General features: G+C 34.7%; 1 protein-coding gene across 2 annotated transcripts in view; it reads left to right on the top strand.

Annotated features, from left to right (window-relative positions):
• Positions 1-25790, top strand: part of LOC110111479 (calpain-type cysteine protease ADL1) — a 50515-nt gene that overhangs the window by 14941 nt on the left and 9784 nt on the right. For both annotated transcript variants that reach the window (XM_020843382.2, XM_028695250.1), the window contains 14 exons: positions 86-196; positions 957-1015; positions 6151-6310; positions 14028-14301; positions 14483-14633; positions 14727-14838; positions 14916-15081; positions 15174-15244; positions 15351-15442; positions 15557-15719; positions 15864-15935; positions 24682-25059; positions 25151-25266; positions 25344-25641. In XM_020843382.2, coding sequence (XP_020699041.1) covers positions 86-196; positions 957-1015; positions 6151-6310; positions 14028-14301; positions 14483-14633; positions 14727-14838; positions 14916-15081; positions 15174-15244; positions 15351-15442; positions 15557-15719; positions 15864-15935; positions 24682-25059; positions 25151-25266; positions 25344-25641 — 2223 coding nt within the window. The remainder of the gene's footprint in view (positions 1-85; positions 197-956; positions 1016-6150; positions 6311-14027; positions 14302-14482; positions 14634-14726; positions 14839-14915; positions 15082-15173; positions 15245-15350; positions 15443-15556; positions 15720-15863; positions 15936-24681; positions 25060-25150; positions 25267-25343; positions 25642-25790) is intronic.

Here is a 25790-nt window from a genome sequence, read left to right as displayed (position 1 = left end):
TTTTTTTTTTTTTTTTTTTTTTGATTTTTTATTTTTATTTTCTTTCAATGGTATTGAATGTTTTTTTTGAACTTCATTGTTGCAGTTTGAATTTGGCTTGTCTGTGCTGCTTCTGTCACCTGTAGTTTGTTCAGTATTGGCCTTCCTGTGGTCTTTACAAGCTGAGGATATGGCCATGACTTCAAAGCCACGCAAGGTAAAATACTCGAAGTGCAGTTTTTTATTTGGTTTTTTTTTTCTCTCTTTTTTTTTTTTTTCAATTTTTAGTTTTCTGTGGTGTGCTAAAGGAAACTTCATTTCAAATAGTGTTTTTAACATGTATAAGGAGAAACATTTCACTTGTTTCGTTTTGAACTACCTAAAAGTTTAGGTTTGAGTACTGAATGATGAATTTAAAAATATCATGTAGGTTTACTCTTATGCAAGTTTGATAAGCATTTAATTAGTTTTGTTAAGGTAGACATGCTATGAGATTAAAATATGAGTACAGAAGTGGTGCTTTACTCAGTTGTGAGTGTTGTTTAGAAAGTAGGTTTTTAGGTTGTCAACAATTTCTTTTAAAAGCTAATTATCAACGTCTGGAAGCTAGCGGACTGGTTTTGAACAATCTGCATAAATGCTATATATTTCACTAGGTGAGGTTTTGGTAGGCAATACGCTAAACTCACTTTAAGTCCATCAATTTGGCATGTTTCATATCATGAATGATTACTTGTATATCCTCAAATGAATTATAGGGAATTAAAAAAAAAGGAACCAAAGTTAAATCATCGGCATTTATTGATGTTCTATTTTATTATTATTTTTAAGGTGTTATTATTATTTTCTCGTGTTATTTTCTTAGATTACTGTTGTTACTCTTTATATTTTTTTGATACATTTAATTATATATGTATGTATGCAACCTTTTTATAAGTATTAACATTATTTTTGTCATTTGCTTTGAATATCATCAGTATGGATTTATTGCTTGGCTTTTGACTACAATTGTTGGCCTGCTTCTCTCGTTCTTGAGGTATGTCAATTTGTTGTTTTAGGACTGACACTGACCTCTGTTTATTTAGCTTTTCTTAAAAAATATTTGTTAATGATTCAGTGTATGCTTTGTGATAGACCACCAGCACGTTTTCAAATTCTTAGATTTGGTTTAACAGCTTCTTGATTTCCTTTCAAACTTCCTATCTGTTCGAGAGACTCATCTGCTATTTAGTTATAGCTCCTCTACCACAATAATTTTTTGAAGTCACAGTTGCTCATGTGATTGATTTTAAAGAAAGAAGTCTCTGTTATTTTGCAAGCATAACATGATTATTTCCTCTGAATTTGAGTGTTGTCTCTTGAGAAAACTCAGAATAATTGATATTTACTATTTGGCGAATCTTCTAATTTTTCTGTTTGTTTTGACATATATGCTATGGCTCCTAGACTTCTGAGACCAATTGGGAAGAGCATTTAACAATCATATTATTGCCCGTGTGGTAGACATTAATTAAGAAGGGGTAATCAAACACTTGAATAATGATGCCTTGTATCAAGTAGGTGAAATTTAATATTGAGTTTATTGTTTGTAGGGATAACCCGGATAAGTGGCGGAACAAATTGGTTAGCACAACTTCTTTAAAGAAATTGCAATCAACTTCAATATGTGTGGCTCATTCATTGAATATATAGATAGGACAACATAGATAGTGACACAGTTTTCCTAGTTCAATATCATAAGTTGAATACGGGAAAAATCAAACTCTACTAAATAGTCATCATTCACATCCTTTCACATGTCGGGCGGGCCATAGTTATGTATCCAATCTTAATATTGGATGGACCATCAAAAAACGTTTCTCATTTTTCTAGGTGATTTTGTTACTTCCAACAAAAATATGTTAACCATAGATTTCATCTCATCCGTCAATATAGCGATAGGAAACACTCATAGATCTCAAGTAATTCCTATCAATCTTTGGAAAACAACGAGAATTCTCCACAAAAATTCGCACAAAATCACAAAAAACAGTAGATAATTTGTATTATTTGATGAGAGAAACGGAAAATAGCAAGATACAATTGATGCTCTATTCGAGAGGAGGATCGATCTCTCCCAAATTTCTAGACGCCGCTAGAACCCAAAGAAAAACCTAAATATAGGAGATCTCAAATTTCAGCCAAATTCAAGATGCCCTAACCCTAGGAAAACAAACTATTTAATGCATACAAATCAAAAGAAAAATCCCCAAACAGTCCATACATTCAAATTTCCCTCTCAAAACCCTAAAAAATCCTTACTAAAAAGTTCGTTTGGCTCATGCGTACCGAATGACTACCGAAAGAGGCGGAGATCTTCCACCTCGGTTGCACTGGGCCGGTCCCGTGTGGACCGGTCTAACAATACTCTCCTCCCAAAGATCCACCTTGTCTGCAAGGTGGAATGAAGGCACCCTCCTCCATTCCTTCTTGATCGCAAACGGTAAGAACTTGAAAAGTTCGGTCCTTACACATGTGCCCCGGCGTATATCTCTCATCACTTCTGAAATAACTCCCCTTCGCCCTCTTTTCCTGTAATTATGTTTCTGTGAGCATTTTGAAGTTTTCCCCAGGTCTTCCTTGGTAATCTTCTCCTTTAAAGTCTCCCTAAGAGTACCTGATGTTGGCTCCTTGGGTGCCAGAAAGGTATTGGTCCTCTTGTTCGGTCCTCCTGAGCTACTGCCTCCCATCTCGCTCTCCAGGTGCCTCTGATCCTCCACCAATTGAGCTATCTCCATGGCCTCTACCAAGTCACGAGACCTCAATACTCTAATCGCTGCCCGAATCTTTGATGTCAATCCCTTCATGAAATTTCCCTCTAGCACTATCTCAGGAAGGCGGTCCAATCGGCTAGCAAGGTATTCGAATTTCTCCCGGTGCTCTGTCATTGAACCCTCCTGTGTCAAGGCGAAGAACTACTCGTAAAAGTCTCCTCCCCGGCCAGTTCGGAAACGTTCTACCAAACAATCTTTGAACTCTCTCCAACTCCGTATGGGTTGTCGCATGTCCCTCCAGTGATACCAAGACAAAGCCTTCTTTTCCAAACATAGGCCTGCCGCCGTTAGTCTCTCCTCTGTTAACCCATTGAAGACGAAATATCTTTCTACCTTGTAGATCCACCCGTGCGCATCCTCCCCCTCGAAGATTGACATCTTCAGTTTCCTCACCCTCGGGTCATACCCGTTTCCCCTAAATCCTCCATAACTCCCATTCCTCAAAGAGGAGGTGCTCCTCAATTGTCACGACCTTCCCTCAGGCGATTATACCCAAACCCTTCCTCAAAATTCCATCTTCTTCTTTCAAAATCAGCGCCCCGGCGATCGAAATCATCCCCTCCTTACAAATTCAGCACCCATTCTTGCGTAGCCAATGCTCATCTCCTCCCTATAAAGTGTTTCTAGAAGTGACATTCTATATTCTCCCTCAAGGATCTCCACTTATGGATTTTCCCTTCCCCTAAACGTGTTAGGGTTCTCATCTCTTCCATGGTTGCCGGTAGTTTCCTTTGCTTTCGATGTCACCGGTTTGGTTTTGGCTTTAAGCAATTTCCTCAACATGTCTTTCACGACAGCGAACTTTTCCTCCATCCTTTCATTGACGGATGCAATCTGATTTTGAAAACCAGTAATCTTCTCCTCAAAATTTGCTTTGAGTTGCCCAAGTTCTCCCTCCAAAACTTCCACTTTCCTTCCGGCTATTGGTTCCCTTTCGATTGACATGCTCTGATACTAATTTGATAGGAAACACTCATAGATCTCAAGTATTTCCTATGAATCTTCAGAAAACAACGAGAATTCTCCACAAAAATCCGCACAAAATCACAAAAAAGTAGATAATTTGTTTTATTTGATGAAAGGGAAATGAAAAATAGCAAGATACAATTGATCCTCTATTCGAGAGGAGGATCGGTCTCTCCCAAATCTCTAGACGCCGCTAGAGCCCAAAGAAAAACCTAAATTTTGGAGATATCAAATTTCAGCCAAATTCAAGATGCCCTAACCCTAGGAAAATAAACTATGTAATGCATACAGATTAAAAGGAAATCCCTAAACAGTCCCTACATTCAAATTTCCCTCCCAAAACCCTCCAAAATCCTTCCTAAAAAGTTCGTTTGGCTCATGTGAACCGAACGGCTATCGAAAGAGGCGGAGATTTTCCGCCTCAGTTGCGTTGGGCCGGTCCTGCGTGGACTGGCTGGAGATTGGACCGGTTTAACATATAGCTTCCATCAATCAAAAAGAATATTCAGCATAGTCCATCCAAGGTTGGTCACAAAATATGAGAATTTTGATGGAGTTAAGTCTGGCAACTAGGGAGAAGATATCAAAATACTGCATCCCATAGGCTTGTATGATTTTTCTTTTAATTAGCCGAGCTTTGTATTGAATGATCATGCCATCAAGATGAAAGTTGACAATAAACTCCCGTTGACATCAATTGGTTTTACCCCATAAGGTGGACAGCTAAATCTAAGGTTTGGTGACTGAGTTAATCTGCAATTTAAACATTCATGGTTTGTTTCAATATGGGATTTTGTACTGCATCCCAATATGTCTTATAAATAAAGACATGATGACAAGGCAAATGGTGTAGATTTGAAGGTTAAACACGTTGAAAGTGCTTTTTTTTAATTGTCGTGCTTATGATGATCTCTATGTGAATGAATTGTGTAGTATAATATTTTTTGCTTACAAACTACTCATTTGTGAATTTGTCAATATTGTGTTTTCTTACTTTCTGCCTTTAGCATTCGCTCTATTTGCCTGCATAGAGACTCTCTTCTCTATTAAAAAGAATTAGCAAAATTTTACTTAACGAGAATGGATACAATATTCTATGATTCACTCAAGATATTATATTTTGCCCTCCAAATGTAGAATACCTAACTTTTTTGCATTTTTTTAAACTAACAAGGTTTTTGCTATTTACATTGCTTCGAGTTTTATGTTATTTACGAATGTGACCTAGAAGATTGGTCACTTTTAGGTTGTGGATTTTAGAGCTCTTCAGAATCTTATTTATGCTTTTACTCACTAAGAGATCGAGGAGGGTGAACTCACAAAGAGATCATAAGTGGCAAATATTTTTCATTCATCAAAACTATCTATTACAAGAGAAGGACCATATAAATAGGCCTCACAATGACAAATAAAAAGCAAAAGACTAAAATGCCCCTTGGGCTACAATAGCGACCAAATACCCATAAGGGCAAAAACGGAAAAAACATAAAATAAAATAAACTACTACATAAAATAATGAAAATACAACTCTTGCTCGTAACCATCGATCTCCGGCGTCGAAAATGCTGACGATGTCCTCATCAAAAGCAGCAGCATCAACCTAATGCATCATTTGTAGAAATCTGTAATTACTGAAGGAAGATTGCGTAATATTGGCTTTCATGTTATTAACTTGGCTAATATTTAATAAGTGTAGGTATTCAACTGTGCCTGAATTTTTAACTTTCCACTTTAATTGGTTGTGGTTGTGATGTAACAGCAACTCTGTGCTTCATTCTTTTGTCTATCATTTGTTTGATTTGATTCTTTAAAATTTTAAGATTGATTGCTCATTCTGATACATGTGAACATGTGGAGGGGACGATTGCATATTACAATGTCGACTACTACTTACATTTCGGTTGTATATATAAGATCCAATCAAATAATCATATCTGATTGGGAGATTAAAAAAAAAAAAATCTGATTGAGAGATGCCCATGGGTATGGGGGTACTATTCTGCTGTTGTAAATCAGCCACTGGAACTGTTAATGTTCTAAATGATTCTTTGCTTCCGTTGTTGTTGGAATTCAAAAAATGATATAGATAGCATTTATAAAGTGGGATTCTTATGCTTAACGCACTTTTTCTTCATGTTGAGATCTTCGGTCTCTCTCTGTATTTCGATAATATATTACTCTTATTTGAATTTTGGAGAACTATGAGTTGCCAAAAAAAACCAATGGCGGCATGCGGCTTACACTGTTTCTTAATCTTAGGTAGGTGTATCTCTACAACAAGTGTTTCTAAGATCCACTATAATTCTTCTAGAATCTACTTGTTTGCTTTCCTGTTTTGCCTTTTAACTTGAATGAGTTATGATAATTTTTTAACCATCTGTTTGTTTGTCAGTAAATCATCTGTTATCCTTGGATTGGCTTTGACTTTCCCACTTATGGTGGCATGTCTTTCTGTTGCAATTCCAATATGGATTCGTAATGGCTATCGCTTTTGGGTTCCACAAAAAGAGTACGAAAGCTCTGGAAATAATCATCAAAGTCCTAAAAAGGAGGTCTGTACATTCACGCAGCATTGATTTGTCACTAGTGGTATTCCTGTGTTAATCTTTAATCATTTTCATGTTTGTGTAAAATTCATCAGTAATCCATAATTATACTTTTGATTTAATCATTGCTTGGCCGCACATCCAATTTATATATGTTGAATAATGAACTTTGAAATCAATCTTAACATATCATTTTTAATTTTGAATTTAAGGCATACCAAGGCTTGCTTGTTTGGTATGGTGTGCATAGTAGTTTGGTGCACTTTTTGTTCTTTTTGTAAGCGAACTTTATTAAAATTTCTGAAATGAATTCTATGAGGGATAGCAGATGCACGAGATGTTGTATTCCGACAGTGCTAATGAACTATGTTTCCCAATTCTCTAGTTTGGAAGTTAGTGTTCTGTTCGTCAACTAAATAAAATTGTGCACGTACCTTGTTTGCAAGATTTCTAAGTATTGCAATTGCAAATTTTCTTTTTGTCCTTTGTTTTAAACTTTATCATTTATATGGTAGGATTTCTTGCTTTGTTCTTGTAATTGAGTTTTAAAAAAGTGGATAGGCTTATATCGAATGATTGGTTTGGATCCGTTGATATTGGATTTTAGGAATGCATTGCTTAGAAATTGAAACTAGTTAGTTGGGCAAGCTTAGCATTATCAGCTTGACCTAGGTTGATTTCTATGCTGTATGCAGACTTAGAAGAAATTGTCTGTTATTCCTAGTATTCATTTGTTTTTGTGTTATTCTGGTTCGACTTTGAATGCATAAGCAAGGACATAAAAAAGACATGCAATTGTTTCGGCCTTTGAGTATCAATATTATCATTGTAAACAATTTTGACATTGTGGCAATCTCGATGTTGGGGTTCCAACCATTCATTGAGAATTTTTTTACCTGATATACCACTAGAGACTCTTATAACTGTAATGTTTGGGTAGGGTTGGATACATAATCCTATTCTTGCAAAGCATAGAGACTTTTTTTTAGGGATTTGAACCAACAACTTCCTGTATAGATTAGAGTTACTAGTTGGGATTCATTACATACCAAAATAACTTCTAAATGTGTTCTTTGAAAGAAATTCTTTATATTCTTGCTTCTGCGTATTTCTGAACAAACATGCCCTGAAAGTCTATTAAAAAGCCTTGCTGTGAATTTGTGCCTTCTCATGTCATTTGACAAATTTATTTTCCTCTCTCCTAACAGTTCGCTTGACATGTAGTTTAAGTGGTGATCTTGGTGCTTATGGCACATAAATTATGTGATGAAATCATAAACAAGGCTTCAAGTAAATGTTTTTTGTACTTTATTGGTGTCCAAATTTCTTACTTCCCAAGTTCATTCTTGACCAAAATTATTATATTCAAGTTTTGTGAATGATGAGATCACGTTATAACAAACAAATTTTTTGGTGCCCAATTCCATTTCTTGTTATGGGTGTCAGAGTTTTTTATCTCTGAATAAATTTTTTTCATGCAAAGTTGGTTTTATGCTCTAATATTATGGCTTGCTTAGGAAAAAGCCTTATTGTAAGAAGTTAGGTAATGAGTGGAGGCCTTGCTTATATTTGAGATTAGTGTGAAGATTTTAATTGTTGAAAGTGAGTTATTTTTTCTTTGATATTAACTTATTGTGGGACGATATAAACAAAGCCTCAAGAGGCATTCACCCTTGAAAATAATTTAATTAAATGTATGTGGGTGAACTTCTAAGTTTTTGAGTTTGAGTTGTGTATCTTGAAGATATATAGTACGTGGTTGCAATGTGACTGAAGATTGTGGTGGAATTTTGATATCAAGAACAGAGGGAAGAATAACCCGGTATATGGGAAGAATCGAGGTGTTGAGAGGAGAATTAGAAATTAGTCGAATGAAAGTCTCAAAAGAAGGGAGGCATAAGATAGAGATGAGAAAAGCAATATTAAACCTTAAATGGGAGTATCAATCCTTGGGGAAAGCTGAAAGAAAGCCTTCTTTATTCTTTCATCACTCAGTAATAGTTGTAGAATAATTGTATTGAAAATGACTAATTTCTAACCAAATCTATAAAAGTCAAATTAGTCTTAAATAACATATGATATTTTAATCCACTTATAATCAACACATAAAAATAAAGATTGCAAACTCACTCAGGTAGACTAACACCCTCTCAGTGCGCCTATGGAAAAAGGAAGTTGATGAGGAGATGGATTGTTTTTGATGAAGACAATATATGGATGTTGAAGATGGATTAAATGATAACTAGGATTAGATTATTCATAGTTTATACTTGTTACAAAATAAAATTTTTAATTGTTGTTGGCAATTGAGCTTGGTAATTCACTAGATTGCATCTGGCTAGATTCTATGTCGATATAGGTTGGCAATCCACGGTATTGCAGCTGAAATTCTTTTATTGGAAATCATGTGGACTAAGGGGTAAAATCTATAAAATATCCTTTTTAAATCTCACATTATTTATGGAAACTTGGTTCATACTTATATATTGTCCTAGAAATTTTGTTTAGTAATAACTATGTAATTAGTTATTTTTAAAGGTTGATTTTACCTAGAGTAGCATAGAATCTTCTTGTATAAATAAGAGTGCAAGGTTCTCAATGAACTGTAAATATAATTCAAATTCCCTCTTGATGGTATCATACTCTTGGGAAAGAAATAATTGAGCGACCTTGGTTCTTTCTCAACAATTAGTTGATACTTCTTTGTTGAAGTTGCCCCCACTTGCTGTCTTTCTAGCAAGATGGCCACTGTCATAGTTATTTCCTTGACCAACTTTTGTCCTCGTCATATGGAGATCCACTAAAAGGAGAACTACCTGTTGCTAACTCTAAAATCTGGATAATCGCATGCTGCCTTCACCTTGCGTCAATATAAAGAGATAAATTATGTTAACAAATTCAAGGAGGATGCCTATCATATTAGAAGCCATTGACCAATCAAATGATTCTAACTAGAACTCCCAAACTTTAATGGGCGAGTATCAAACCTTGAATCTTTATATATATGATGAGCTTCAAGCTATAAGTCTCAAGCATCATGCTTTATTCATAAAGATATTGAAGGCCGGGAAAATCGTAGCTCTAATAGTTCATGGTTTGGATAATTATAATAAGAGATAGTTCTAAGAAAATGAGAAAAATGAAATATTAACTTTCTAAAGAATTTGAAGTGAAAGATTTGGGAAGATTCAAATTTCTTCCTTGGAACAAATGTGTCTCTCTTGAATGTGGAGATATTTAGTTAATTTGATGTACTTAGTATATAATGAAACTCGAAAATTCATTATTTTGCCCAATATAATATATGTGGTGATTATCAATTCATGTACTTTGAATGTATCCTTTATAAATGTATAAATCTCATCGTAATATGACAATTTCTTTTTTAACCCCTAACTCTAATAGGGTGAGTTCCTATGGCTGCTCTTACTGCTTATGGTTTTGGACAATCATATTGTTTTGAGGTGTGCATTATGCCTTTGAAAATACTAATATTTTAAAAGCTGAATCAGACCGGTCGGTTCAACCAATTTGATCGTGAAACGGTCAAGTTACCGGTTCGATTAGGTTCAAAAACTACATTTGCATTGAATTAGTTTGAACTGCCAGTTCGACCAAGAAACCGTCTAATTGGTCTAGGTTTTGTAGAGCCAGATTGTTCTGCAAAATATAAATTTATTTTAATAAAATTTTAAATAGTATGTTTTAGTTTTATTAAATCTTCTTAAAAATTTTAAAATTATTTATTTATTACCATATGGAGATAAATTCAGCCATAATATTTGTATGCTTTTTCGCATAATATGCTTTGTTGCAGTTATGTGTACTTTACACTGTATAAAAACAACAGTTTAAAGCTCTCCTATGATGTGGGACCAGAAAGCTTCATTAATGCTTGATGTGTTTGACTGCAAATTTGAGCTGTGTTAGGCTGCTATAACGTATATTTTAAAACTTAATAATATAATTTATTATGTTATAAATTTATATATTACATCAAATATTATTCTTATTATAAATTATTTTTATATTTATACATTTAATTTTTTTTATTTGTAAATATATTTCTAATTTACATATATTTATATTCACATTGATGCATGATCAAGCTTTTGAACGTGCTTTATTTTGCTTTAATCGAGCATGTTTAAGTGTTTTAATCAAGGTAATTATGTATTCACTTTTAAATTTTCAATTATTATATAATTAATATTATAATTGAATAAATTCAATATTTATTATATCATCGGGTTCAACCTTGGTTGAACCATTAAACCTTGAAGCTCTCATTTCGGTACTATGTCCGATTCGATTTTCACAACATTAGAAAATGCTACTTTAAAATACTAGGTATTGGCACATTGTATATAATGTGTTTGAAGTCTTATGAATTTTTTTGTGATATGAGCTTGATCATATGTTACATAAAAGTTGATTGGTTTATCCTATGGACCATACCCTAAGATCTAAGTAGGCTACAAGCATGGTTTAAAAAATCGTTTGAGGTGCACGCCTCGAGGCACGCCTCGAACTGAGGCCCACAATGAGCGCCTTGAGGCTTATGTCGCGCTAGTGCCAGTAAGGCTTACGATTTTTTTAGTTGAGGTGCACGCCTCCAGGCTCAATTCCTCGAGTCATTTCGTGACAGTGCCTTATTTTAGTTAAGTTTTATAAATTTTTATTATATATTTTTATTTAAAATAAATATACTTTATTCTATTATATAAAGAGAATAAATCAATTAGCTATATGATGAATGAACATGGTTGAATGGTTGTGTTATGTTTAGTAAAAAATTGAAAGATAAACCCTTCAAATTATAGAGACGAATAACTTATGATGATGAATTAAATAGTTTGGTTCTTAATGATATATATTTTCTAATGATGAATAGTTAATAACAAAAAATAGTAAAAGATTTAAAATTGAAAATGGAGGAATGCGTTTGATGATGAAAAGAATGAAAATGTCAATGTTAATACTAAAATGATTACTAAATTGATAATAACTTCTTCATAAGAAATTTAAAGAAAGTTGTAAAGTGGAGTTCAAACTTTTTTAAAAAATATCAATGGTATTTAAATATAATGGATTACTTTGTTGTGTTTTTAATATGTTGCTTTGTTTTATATTACAGTGAATCCAATATTAATTAATACGGGGAGTTGAAAAAAAATAATATAATTGAAGAATGTTTAGAAGACGACAATGAGTTAGAATTCGAAGATGATATTATTATTACATATGAGGGCTATTATGAAGAATATGAAAGTAAGAACGAGACCGTCGTTGATTCTAATCTTAACTGTGTATTTAAGTTTTAAATAAGTGTTTATTTGAATCTCATTTCAAATTTTCATTCTATAATTACTTCTAATTTTGGGATTTGTAGTTTATTTTTTTATAATGACGAATCAAATAAATATGTTGATGTTTTATTTTGTTTTTGTCATTTTTATGAATTATTTGTTAGTTCATGTGTTTTTTTTTTGTTTTTTTTTTTGAGGCTTATGCCTCGCCTCGCTGAGGCAGAACACAAGCGAATAAAATGAGTTTAATCCCATTATTAAACCTCGATTCTCGATTTCACACTTTTAAACCTTGGCTACAAGCGAATAAAATGAGTTTAATTGCAATCAAGGTTTAAAAAAGGCTAAATTGGGTATTGAGATGTTTTGCCTTAGTGAGGGGAGGCATAAGCTTTCGTCTCGAGGTTTAAGCCTCAAAACAAAAAATTAAAAAACGATTGAACTTATAAATAAATCATAAAAATGACAGAAATAAAATTAAACATCAATATATTTTTTGGATTTATGATCATAAAGATATAAACTACAAATCTCAATATTAAATGTTATTATGAAATGAAATTTGAAATGAGATTCAAAGTAAACACTTATTTATAACTAAAATGAACCATAAGGATTAGGATCTATGGCGGTCTTACCTTTACTTTAATCTTATTTAATTTCAACTTTTTTTAACTCCTTATATCAGTTACATTGGATTCAGTATAATATGAAATAAAATAATAAATTAATAACACAACAAAGTAATCTATTATATTTAAATCACCATTTAATTTTTTTATAGCTCGAACCTTACTTTGCTACTTTCTTTAAAATTACCGTAAAGTATGAGTTATTACTAATTCAATTGTCATTTTAGTATTAGCATTGATATTTTCATTCTACTCATCATCAAAAGCATTCATCCATCTTCAACTTTAAATCTTTCACAATTTTTTGTTACTATCCATTCATCATCTAATAATATATCATCAACAACCAAATGATTTGTTTCATCATCATCAGTTATTCATCGCTATAATTTAAGGTTTTTATCTTTTAATTTTTTATCAAACACAACATAATCATTCAACCTTATTCATTATTCCTATAGCTAATTGGTTCTTACTCTTTATATAATAGAGCAAAAAATATAAAATAATAATAATAATAATAATAATAATAATAATAATAATAATAATAATAATAATAATAATAATAATAATAATAATAATAATAATAATAATAATAATAATAATATATAATAAAAAATTATAAACTTTAACAAGAATGAGACGTCACCTCTTTTAAAAAGGTGCAAGCCTCCCTGGCATTAGTAAGACTTAAGCTTTGAGGCGCTCATTGCTCGCCTCAGTTCGAGGCGTGCGCCTTGAAAGATTTTTAATCCATGATCCCAATTTTTTTTAATGTTAATTTTGATATTTCACAAACTTCCAAAATGTGAAAATTTTTTGCTTCATCATAGAAATTTTGGTTTGGATGTAAAGATCTTTTATCTCTTCATATTTTTTAGGAATGCAATGCCATTTTAAGCTGGATATATTATTTATAAGTTTTTTCATTTTCCCTTCTCTACGTCTTCTTCTTCTTCTTCTTCTCACCCTAATCTAATTATTAGTATTAATAAATAGTTGTACATATCAGACTTCTTATTATGTGCAAAAGAAATCATCTTCTGTTCATTTTTTTGCGATTTAAACTTTCTTGAACTTCTATGGTTTAATTGTTTCATTTTCTTTTGTTTCCATAACCAGTACTGAGTAAATGTCTGTTTGGATGGCTGCTCGTGTTTTTGCATGCTTGTATGTCAGATTGCATGGATAGTTTGTACCTTAATTAGTACTTCATTTTTCTGTACATTACGCATCATCTCACAGAAATAGTTTGTTTTAAAAACCCCTTAACCTTGGCACAGTCCCAACAGGATGAGCTTGTAACTGGCATTCCTTTTATTTTAAATATAGCTTTGATTGATCCTTCACTTTTTTGGGGAGCTTTTTGTTGGGAAATGTAGCATCAATCTCCTTTTTTTTTCTTAGGATGTTTTGTACTGAAGCACAGTTACTCACTCACACATTCAAGTCCTTTCTTGAACCCTTGACATTTAAGATGGGTGCCTTAGCACGATCCACCGAGTCATTGGGTGGACGGCAATTTAGCATTGCTCAATTGCCAATCATCTATCCTACTGCTTGCTGATGTGGATTTTGAGGTTTATTTAAGATTTTTGTTTTTGGTAACTGATTTGGTGTGCATATCATTTTTCTTATGGACTTTGGCTCATATCACTTTATTTGAATTGATAAATTGCTAAATGATTTAAATTTTGCTGGATTTTTGTTCATCTAAATACATTACTCTTGCAATTATATTATGTTTGTATGCTAAAATCTCCTTATTTATGTATTTTTTAGGGCATTATTCTTTTTTTCAGCATTATTATATTTGCTGGCTCTGTTTTGGCCCTGGGTGCTATTGTATCGGCAAAACCTTTAGATGATTTGGGCTACAAGGGTTGGAGTGGAGATCACAGAAGTTTTTATTCTCCTTACGCTTCATCTGTGTATCTTGGTTGGGCAATTGCCTCTTCAATGGCATTGTTAATAACTGCAGTTCTGCCTATTGTTTCGTGGTTTGCAACTTATAGATTCTCGCTCTCTTCAGCTCTCTGTGTTGGTATTTTTACTTGTAAGTTATATCAGCATGATTTTTCCCAATATTATTCTGTAGCTCTAGCGTTCTATGCACTTTTTTACTTTAAAGCTTTCTTTTAACCGGTTTACAAGTCAACCTCGTGTAAATGATGTTGCATTACTGTTTAAATGCTTCCTTTCTAGATAATTATCATACTTTCATTATTGTTCTTCAGTTATTCTTGTGGCATTTTGTGGTGCATCATATTTGGAGGTGGTAAAATCTAGGGTGGACAAAGTACCCTTGAAGTCCGATTTTCTTGCAGCTTTGCTTCCTTTGGCTTGCATTCCAGCAATTTTCTCACTAATAATTGGCTTATATAAATGGTGAGTAGATGACTTAAGCTAAGGATTTTCTGTTGACCAGTTTAAATTGGATTTCTACTTTAACTATTGGCATGTTGCAAAAATGGTCTGCAGGAAAGATGATGATTGGAAACTGTCCTGTGGTGTATATGTCTTCCTTACCATTGGATTTTCACTTCTTCTTGGTGCCATGTCAGCTGTTATAGTTGTCATCAGGCCCTGGACGGTTGGTATGCTTAAATGCAGAGTATAAAGCATTTGAATTCTGTCGAGTAATTTTGCTGGTTTATTGTAATTATGCAGGTTGGGGTTGCATTCCTTTTGGTCATCCTTCTTGTCGTGCTCGCATTAGCCGTTGTTCATTATTGGGCTTCAAACAATTTCTATTTAACGAGGATCCAGATGTTCTTTGTTTGCTTTCTTGCTTTTCTGCTTGCTTTGGCTGCTTTTTTGGTTGGGTTTTTTGAAGGTGACTGCAGAAGTTGTGTACTCGCCATTTTGCTGATGGTTCATAACAAAGGGGATCACTACTGAAGCATTGCTTCTGTTTTTTTTTTCCAGGTAAACCGTTCATAGGAGCATCAGTTGGGTATTTTTCATTCCTGTTTCTGCTTGCTGGCAGGGCGCTTACAGTAAGTTGATTAAAATGATTCGGAATGTTCATATTATAGTTTCTTTCCTATCATCCACTTAAGCTGTTCTCTTTATTTGGGGATAAACATCACTTTTTCTTCTCAGGTGCTTCTTTCACCACCGATTGTAGTCTATTCTCCACGAGTATTGCCAGTTTATGTTTATGATGCCCATGCTGATTGTGCAAAGAATGTTAGGTTCGATTTGATTTCATCATCTTGTTGTTCTTCTTAACAAATTATTGTTTAGATTTCTCTTTTCTAATTTATGGATTATTTTTTTCATAAATATTGACTTTTGTAATTTGGCAGCCATGCATTTCTTATGCTGTATGGTGCTGCTCTTGCAACTGAAGGATGGGGCGTTGTGGCTAGTTTGGAAATATACCCGCCTTATGCTGGAGCTGCAGTTTCTGCTATTACCCTAGTTATAGCTTTTGGGTTTGCTGTATCTCGCCCTTGCCTTACCCTTAAGGTCTATTCTGCTTACCGTTTTCTTTGATATTTTCATGTGTGGGTGCATACTTCGTGATGTTTTTGCTTACTTTTGGCATCTTGTATTCCTTGGAGAACTTGTCTTTTTTAGTTACATAACCTGCTGAAATGTGCATGCTGCCAGATGATGGAAGATGCCGTGCATTTTCTCAGCAAGGAAACTGTTGTACAGGCGATTACACGTTCTGCCACTAAGGTGTGTTTTCAAATGAAGGGAGATGAAAAGTGAAAATTTTGGGAGTTTTGTTTCAAGTATATTTTATATGAATAATATGGTTTTCTGAGCATCTTTTCTATTACTATTGTCTCAGTGGTCTGAAAGTACATGTTGGTTACATATTGGTGCATTGCATAATTGGATATTTATTCTTGCTTCCGTCGTATTTTTAATTTCGGTGATTACAAAAATGTGTTAGACTGATCCATTGAAGATTTTTAAACTTATTTTTGTTTTTTATGCGCTTTATGGCCAAAATGCAGTGATAAGTGTTCAAGGGCCGCTGCACCGACGCTCAGATACAATGTTAAACAAGCAAGAGTTCCCACATCACGGGCGGAGCTTATCAAATAAGCTAGTCTATGAAAATAGAATTTGATATAAACTTGGAATATAAGTTGTCACACAGGCAAATTAATAGATATTATGATTCATATGAAGATAAATATTATATGCATTTAGGAAACTAAATTGGTTGGAGAGAAGACAAATGAGATTGATAATTTATGGTTTAAATGATGATATTCAGGTAGAAGTCAGGTAGGTGTGATTATAAATAAAAATTTGAAGGATAATGTGGTAGAAAGTAATAAAATTAGAGATATAATTATAGTTTTAATGATTGTTGTTGATTTTAATATTATTAATATCATAAGTGCTTATGCTCTCCAAATATGTTTTGATGTGTTTAAAATTAAAATTTTAGAATAACTCAAGAATTTATGCAAAAGATATCTCTTGAAGACAGTTTTTTTATTAACGGAGATTTAAATGGACATATTTGTAGAAAGATAGAAAACATAAAAGCATTCATGGTGATTATGAGTTTGGAACGACTAATGAAGGTGATATGATTATTTTGGATTTTTTTTCTAAGTTATGTGATACGTCTTGGAAGTAAAAATAGAAAAATAGATAAGAAAAAAATGTAGGACTTCAAATATCTCATGACTTATGTAATATCTCATGACTTATGTAACTTATGTGATGCTGGTTTTTGATTACTTCTTCAACAGTAATGAAAGATACAATTGATCTTCTATTTGAGAGCTAGATCAGCTCTCCCACAAACCTTAGCCACCGTCAGAAAACTCACACCAAACCCTAGAAAATAAACTCAACACATATCTCCCCTAACCCTAGAAAAACTACCTCTTAAGTAGCACTCACTTTCATTAAACACAATTGGGACATTCCTAAACAACATAAACATAATTAAGAAATATTATCAAACAATTAAAACCTTCATAAATAGTATCAACACAACTAGGAAACATTCATAAACAACATAAACACAATTATAAAACCTTCATAAACAGCTCCTCCTTGATTCCTCCTCCTTACATAATGAATAATAATTCCCCTGTGCCCCATAAGGGGGTCAAAATCTCCCCCTCTACTGCCCCTGGTTCTGCCAGACAAAGGGCAAGTTCGGCTAGGGCTAGGTTGGTCTTGATCCTTGGTGCCGAGTGCCACCCCCTCCAGTGGCGTATCAATGCTCCTCCCTAAAGACACATCTTGTCCTCATGGTGGAAGAATTGGAACTGTCTGCTAATCATCTCGTATGGCTTTCATGTGATTTGGTACTTCGTTAAATCCTTCAACTTGATTAATACCTTCTGTTTTCGCTCGGCGCACCCCTTCTACTCTTAGGGGTTCCAAAATGACCTCCATGTCTTCTAGTCAGGGGTAGTGAAGGCATTGTGTGATCTCCAATCGCCCGTCTTAGCTATGAGACATGAAATACTATTTGCAATGCTGATGAAGATGGTAATCCCAAATGATAGGCCACTACTCCAATGCACTCCAAAATCTCATATGGCCCAAAGTATTGTGGAGACAACGTCTCATTCCTCTTTCTAGCTAGTGTCTTTTGCCGGTAGGGTCTTAGTTTAAAGTAAACCATGTCTCTTGGCTTGCAATGTACTTTTCTCTTATGCTCATCAGCCTTTCTCTTTATGATCTGCTGGGCCCTCAACAAATGTCCCTTGAGCTCTACTAATATCTTGTGCTTCCTCTTAGTACTGATCTACATTGAATGCTGGTGTTATGCTATGCCCATAATATATCAAATGAGGTTGATCTTTATCATAGAGAATCTTGAAAGGTGTGGTTTGTGCTACTAAATGATACGAAGTGTTGTACCAATAATTGACCCAAGTAATGGACTTTTGCCCAACTCTTCTGCATATTCGGCACAAAGCATCACAGCTCATGCTCCCTAGGTGGCGATAATTTGCTAGGCTGCTAAAAAATCTTCGGAAACTATTGCAAAAACTAATGTACACACTCACGGACCTCTAGCGATCTGAATCTCGAACCTCCTCCAGGCTCTTCAACTCCACCAAGTAGCCCAATCTCGCTCCTTGTATCACCTTGACCATGGTTTTGAGTGAAACCGTGGTTCTGCATAGGCTGATATCTCCTCGTAGCACCACTCTCTTCCCCTCCACCTGAACCTCTATAATAAATTTTTTTCAGTCCACCTTTGTCTCGCTGATTGTCTGTAAGCACTTCATCCCTAGGATTACATCAGTGCTCTTCAAATTCAATGGAAGAAAATCCTCTACTATTTGTATGCCCTGGAGTGTTAGTACCAACCTCTTATAAATCCTGCTACTCCTCTCTACCTTCCTGGTTCCCATTGACTCCAAAGTTCCCTGTATGCACCAACTTCAATTCCAACTGGTCCATGACCTGATTTGAGATGAAGTTGTGAGTAGCCCTTCTATCTATCATGATCACCACTAGCCGCTCTCCTTAATCCGCCCCTTCACCTTCATGTTGTGAGTTGGAGTAAATCCCATCACTGAATTAAGGGACACTTCCACCACATCAAAGTGTTGGTGCTCTCCCTCCGCTTCTGCTTTCTCCAATTCCTCGTCGTTGGTCTCTTCCTAAAAAATCATAAGGACGTGGATTGTGCGGTCCTTGCATCGATAGCTTGGTGCATACTTCTCATCACATCAGAAGCACAAACCCTTTGAACTTGGACATGGGGAGAACTCCCCCAGTCTTCTCCCTTGGTGCCTCCCATTGAAATGACACTGTCTAGGTCTGTGATGCTAGTGAAGTCAAGACACTCCTGTAGGAGCCTCTTGTGACTCCGCTCCTATTGGTCCCTCCATCTATTTCCGATCCTCCGTTATGTGGGCTAGCTCCATCGTGTCCCTCAACCTCTTCAACCTAAACAATTGGAGGGTTTCTTGTATGTCGGGCTTTGAACTCTTCATGAAATTTCTCTTCAACACCGCCTCCAAAATCCCCCTTAACTGCCTTGACATCAACTCAAATTTCTTCCTACACTCCATGACGGAGAGTCAAAGAAAAAAGCAAAGAATTGCTCATGTAGGTCCGCTTGTCGAATTGCTCGGAAACACTCCAACAAGTAATCACTAAACTCCTCCCAAGAATGGATCGGATATCTAGCCTTCCTCCATTGGAATCAAACTAGGGGTTTTCCCTCCAGACATGGCCCTGCGACTGTAAGCTTCTCTCCCTCAGTCAACCTATTCACCACAAAATACCTCTCCAACTAGTACACCCACCCACGGGCATTCTCCTCTTCAAATATCGACATCTTCAACTTCCTTACCCTGCCATCTCCACTCTAACTTCCTCTCCTTATAATAGTTCCCGTTGTGTATCGAAGGTGGGAATCCCACCTCTCTTCTATCCTCTTTGTATGACCCGATTCTTATGGCTCAGCTTGACCCCCTCCATCTCCGGTCGCTCACTCTCCTAGCCTGAAATGCCTCCCATATCCGTTAGTCGCCCTACCACATCCACCAAAAAATTTACTCCTTGTTATCCCTCCATCTAGAAACTCTGATTCACTCCTTATCGGAGCCCTAAGAGGTGGCTCTTGATGAAAGAAAGTCTCCTCGTCAAACTCATCCTGTCTGATCTCCTTTCTCTTAGATTTTGTCAAGGGAATTCCGATCAAATTTTGTTTCGTGTTAGCATTCAGAGTCGCCAATGGAGTTTTGGATTGCATATTCATGAGCTTCCTCATCATTTTCTCCAACCCTCCAAATTGACTCGCCATCTGTTTCTCCATGATTGAAAATCTTCCTTCGATGGTTGAGAACTTCTCTATCCCGAATTTGATTTACTTCAATCTGCCTTCAAACACAGCCACCCTCTTTGTTGTCATCTCTCCAAAATCTCGCTCTGATACTAATTTGATGCGTCTTGGAAGTAAAAACAACAAAATAGATAGAAGAAAAATGCATGAATACATATATGGGGCTTGATTTTTTATTACTTCAATAATAATGAAAGAAACAATTGATCTACTATTCTAAAGGTAGATCGACTCTTTCACAAACCCTAATCGCCGCTAGGAAACTCACACAAAAAATTAGAAAATAAATTCAGCACATATCTCCCCTAACCCTAGACAAAACTCCATCTTAAATAGCCCTCACACGTATTAATCTCAATTGAAACCTTCCTAAACAACACAAACACAATTGGAAAATCTTCCTACATAGTTAAAACCTTCCTAAATAGCATAAACACAATTTAGAAACCTTTCTAAATACCATAAACACAATTAGGAAACTTCTATAAATAACTCCTCATTGGTTCGTCTTCCTTACATAATGAATAATAGCTTCTTTGGTCCTCAGCTGCCCTTGGTTTCGCCCAGCAAAGGCCGGTTTTGCTAGGGTTGGGCTGGTCGGCTCCCCCCCCCCCCCCCCCCCCCCCCCTTCCCCCCCCCCCCCCTGGCGTATCATTTTGATTTTATGATTGCTAATATCTTATTTAAGAAAAGAGAGAATCATCTCTTCACTTATAAGAATGGATATAAAAAAACTTAGATTGATTGTTTTCTTATAAGAAATATAGATCATTTAGATTGCAAAGATTGTAAAGTCATTCTAATTTAAAGTTTATGTATACAATATCCCTACATAGTTTTGTACTTTAAGATAAAGCGGCAGATTATGAAAAATAAAATAAAATGTTTTCTTGGGATTAGATGGGGGCTTTTAAATATAACACAAACAAAAATATTTTTAAGAGTAAGATTCAAGAGCTTAAGATTATGATTGTCCATGAGAAAGCTAATGTTAAATGAGAAAAACAACTAATAATATTAAGAATGTTGCAATGGATGTGGTTGGAGTATTAGATGAAAAAACTTTTAATAGTAAAAATAATTGGTGGTGGAATCAAAATGTGCAAGAAAATATTTAAAATAAGAAGTTTTGTTTTAAAAATTGGTTTAGTTGTAAAAACTAAAAAAATTGAGAAATATATAAAAAGGTCTGTAAGGAGTCTAAGAAATCAATATATGATGCAAAAATTTAACTTCTAATTATTTATATAATAGATTATATATGAAGGAGGGCGAATGATGTATGTATAAATTAGTCAAATAAAGAGATATGAGAAGGATTTAGTTCAAGTGAAGTGCATTAAGGATGTTGATAAAAATGTGCCATTATCAGAAGAGGATATTCAACCAAAGTGGATGTGATATTTTGATAAGTTTTTTAATGAAGATTAATACGATTGACTTTAGTGATATTAGCACCCTAAATGAAAAGAGATTTTTGTTTTTATCGATGTATTAATATAATTTAAGTTAGAGAGACATCAAAGAAAATGAAGTTTGGGAAAACTGTTGGACTTGATGATATTCTAATATAGGCGTGGAATGCTTAGGAGATGAAGAAATTTCTTTGCTTACGTAACTTTTTAATATTTTTTTGAAGACTAAAATGATGCCAGATGAGTGGAGTTTGTTGATTCATTTTTTTTTAAGAATGAAGGTGATGCACAAGAGTTTGCGAATTATAGATGAATTAAGTTAATTTGTCGTATTTTAAAACTTTGAGAGAGAGTTATGGAATATAGGTTACAATGTGATTTTATTGTCTCAAATCAATTTACTAAGGAAGCTATATATTTATAGAGAGATTTGATGGAGAAGTATAGGGAGAATAAGAAGGATATACATATGATATTTATTTATTTTGAAAAAGCTTATGATAAAGATTCAAGAGAAGTGCTATGGAGAATTTTATAAAATAAAGGGCTTAATAATGCTTATACTCAAGTCATTAAAGATATGTATGTTTTAGCTCTTGTGTTCAAACACAAGGTGTTTGGATCAAGTGTTTTCCTATTTCAGTTGGATTACATCAAGGATCAAATTTAAGCCCATATCTTTTTGCTTTAGTCGTGGATGTTCTTATTAGACAGTTGCTGGAGAATGTACCCGTGTATGATTTTTGCTGATGATATTTTTCTTGTTGATAAGACTAGAGAGGGAGTTGAAGGTAAACTTGAATTATGGTGGTCAACCTTAGAGTCTAAAGGTTTTCATTTGAGTAGATCTAAAATCGAATATATTGAGTGTAATTTTAATAGTAATAGATCTAATGGGGGGATTGTAACTTTGGGTGATCAAGTTATTAGTAAGAGTACACATTTTAGATATCTCAGGTCTATTGTCCTGAGTGATGGTGAAATAGATGGGGAGATTATTACTTTATTAGTAGAATTCAAGTTGGATGGTTGAAGTGAAGGAATGCATCGAGCTTGTTGTGTGATAGAAAAGTACTCTTAAACTTAAGGGAAAATTCTATAAGATGATCGTGAGACCTGCAATGTGTAATGACATAGAATGTTTGCCATTAAAAGAGAAACATACAATTAAGTTAAATGTTGTAGAGATGAGGATGCTCAGACAGATGAGTGGCTTTACTCTTAGAGATAGAATGCGAAATGAACATATATTTGAAAAGGTTTGAGTAGCTCCAGTGGCAAATAAGATTAGCGAGAGTTGCCTTAGATGTTTAAGGCTTTCTAAGCGAAGGCGCTAGAAGAGGTGTATTGAATGCATACCTTATTGACTCGACCATCCGGAAAAGAAGAGAAAGAGAAGGTGACTCTCAATCTACACTTCTTCATCTATTTTCATGAGACTGAAGAATGAAGGCGATAGGTTCAATAAGAAATAGGTTGTTGTGTCTAGCGCCTTGGGTGCGTGTGCGTAAAGACTAGGCCTAGGCCCAGGAGAGCTTTTCAGATGAATGTCCGTCAAAATCAAGAAAAAGGCCATCACGGACCTCTTACTCGGTTGAGCTCCGCCAGACGTTGCCTTTAGCAAGTAGAAGAAAAATGGAATTATTCCTATCCTAATCTCAGTATTTTCTTCTTTCTGTTCTGTCCAGTTATTCTACTTACGACTTATGAGAAAGAAGCAGCGAAGCGAACACATGATTTAAGTACCTAGATACAACCACAAAACCGAACATGAGATTTTGGTTTCATTCGGCATAGTCATAATCAACATTTTCAAGAACAAAGCAACGGGTACAGGTAATTCCAGATCAAACTAGATTCCAGGGTTGGTCACATAAAACATCGGCTTCTGATGACCCGGCTAGAAGAGTAGATGTATTTGATTTGGCCTATGTTAAGAGAGTTTGTGGTAGACCTTAAAAGGCTTGGTTAGAAAATATTAGAAATATCATTTTTTATTAGATTTAAATGAAAATTTGACTTTTAATAGGACACAAGGGAGAAAAATGATTCAGGTAGCCGATCCCATAGAGTTGGATAAATATGCTTGATCTTTTTGTTGTATTATTTCTTTTTTTGTTGTGGCTGTTAATCAAACATTTTCACTGTGGCTGTCTATTTTCTTAGCTTGAATCAAGTCATGTCCTAATTGGCTCATTATGATGGCAACCACATTCTATTTGTTTGAATTTTTTGTTATTTGTTTTTTTTTTTCTACTGTTTGAGCCCATTAGGACTAAGAGATTATATAACTTAGTTTAGTTCAGTGCAATTGTGTTTGCTGCGCTTCAAGCAGGAGCAATGGAACTTTAATTGGCGACTTAGCTTAAAATCAAGTTTTACAGGAATACTTGTTTAGTTTTGTTGTAATTCTTTATTTGCGGTTCTCTTATTTAGTTGGCCATATGGATTTACATAGGAAAAAACGGACCTTTTCTAATGAGGGCTCTGTTTGATCCGTGAACTATTTCTGGGGTTTACATTAGACTATAGAAGAATTCATGGTTGGTTAATTGTTCAGTGGGTGATTTATATCAGAGGATGCTTTATACTTGAAGAAAATACTGGACAAGCTACTAAAATTTTGTTCCTCCATCCTTTGATTAGATAACAAATTGTTTTTTTTTATTGTTCAATGTGAATTGTCAGATTGGTATACCATGACGGTTGTCTTGAACCTCTTGGTGCAATGAAGTTTGCACCTTATGAAACATCAAGTGATCATTTGAAGCTTTCATTTTTTCTAGATCTATTTGGTGTTCCACTTGACTTATGGGAATACAATTTCTTTTTTTGTTTGTGTGAGATTTGTCCAATTATTTTGCATTTTTATCTGATAGTGGAATGATATTGACATTTGGAGCAATTGAACCAAGAAAGCTATTAATATTGTGGTTTTATTTTTTTTGATGTAGCAAGATGTCTAACGTATGATGATTTATGTTTTTTCTTGTTTAATTAGTGAATCTTAAGAATTCATCAAAATAGCTTTAAAAAATTGTGTTGTGAATCCAGGTTTTATTTTTTTAATCCAACTTTCTTTTAGTGGATCGTAAGATTAAATTCAAGAATTTGTTTTTTTTTTGGCATTGTAGCCATTGTATAATGTCTGGCACAGTTTTAATGTTTATAATGGTTATGCATAAACCTAATTCTAATTTTATTTAGCTTTTTGGGTGAATAGACTAGGAACGCTCTATCTGGGACTTACTCAGCCCCACAAAGATCTACTAGTTCTGCTGCTCTTTTAATTGGGGACCCCACCATTACACGGGACAGGGCTGGGAATTTTATGCTACCTAGGGCTGATGTAACAAAACTGAGGGATCGCTTGAGAAATGAAGAAACCACTGCCGGTTCATTCATTCATAGATTGAAATCTGGCTTGATTTATTGTCACGGGTCTCCTATTGATGTAGACTACAGGAGAACTATGTGTGCTCATGCCCGTATTCTGGCATTAGAAGAGGCTATTGATACTGAATGGGTGTACATGTGGGACAAATTTGGTGGCTATTTACTTCTTTTGCTTGGGTTGACTGCTAAAGCTGAACGTGTGCAGGTGACCTTGAACTTTTGATTATGAATATCTCAAATTTTATGCACTCTTTTTTTTTATAGGATTCTATAATTGTTTCATGCCATTTCTACAGGATGAGGTCCGTCTTAGACTTTTCTTGGATAGTATTGGTTTCTCAGACTTGAGTGCCAAGAAGATCAAGCAGTGGCTGCCTGAAGAACACAGGCAGTTTGAACTAATTCAAGAAAGGTTGGTCACTTTCTGCTTTTATTTTTAATGTAAAATTTCCCCACAAAATAATATTATTTTACCTGTCTCTTGTATAGTTATATAAGGGAAAAGGAAATGGAAGAGGAAATCTTGATGCAAAGACGGGAAGAAGAGGGGAAAGGAAAAGAAAGAAGAAAGGCACTCCTTGAAAAAGAAGAAAGGAAATGGAAGGAAATTGAAACCTCTCTTATTTCTTCAATGCCTAATGTTGGAAGCCGTGATGCTGCAGCTATGGCCGCAGCTGTGCGAGCTGTAGGTGGCGACTCTTTATTGGACGACTCATTTGCCCGGGAACGTGTTGCTAATATTGCTCAACGCATTCGCATGGATCAGCTATCTCGACGAGCACAACAGGTACAAACAAGTTTAGTCATTCTTTCTTCTAATTTAATTTTTTAAGTTTTCCAATGTATGCTTCTTGCATAAAGGCTGTTTTTGGGCTTCTCTCTATGTTCTGGAATTCTCTATGGTCTGCAATGATGTTGAATATACATTCTTGATTA

Source organism: Dendrobium catenatum, unplaced genomic scaffold (genome assembly GCF_001605985.2).
Source record: "Dendrobium catenatum unplaced genomic scaffold, ASM160598v2 fragScaff_scaffold_621, whole genome shotgun sequence".
Classification (NCBI taxonomy): Eukaryota; Viridiplantae; Streptophyta; class Magnoliopsida; order Asparagales; family Orchidaceae; genus Dendrobium; species Dendrobium catenatum.
This window is presented reverse-complemented; position numbering and strand designations above follow the sequence as displayed.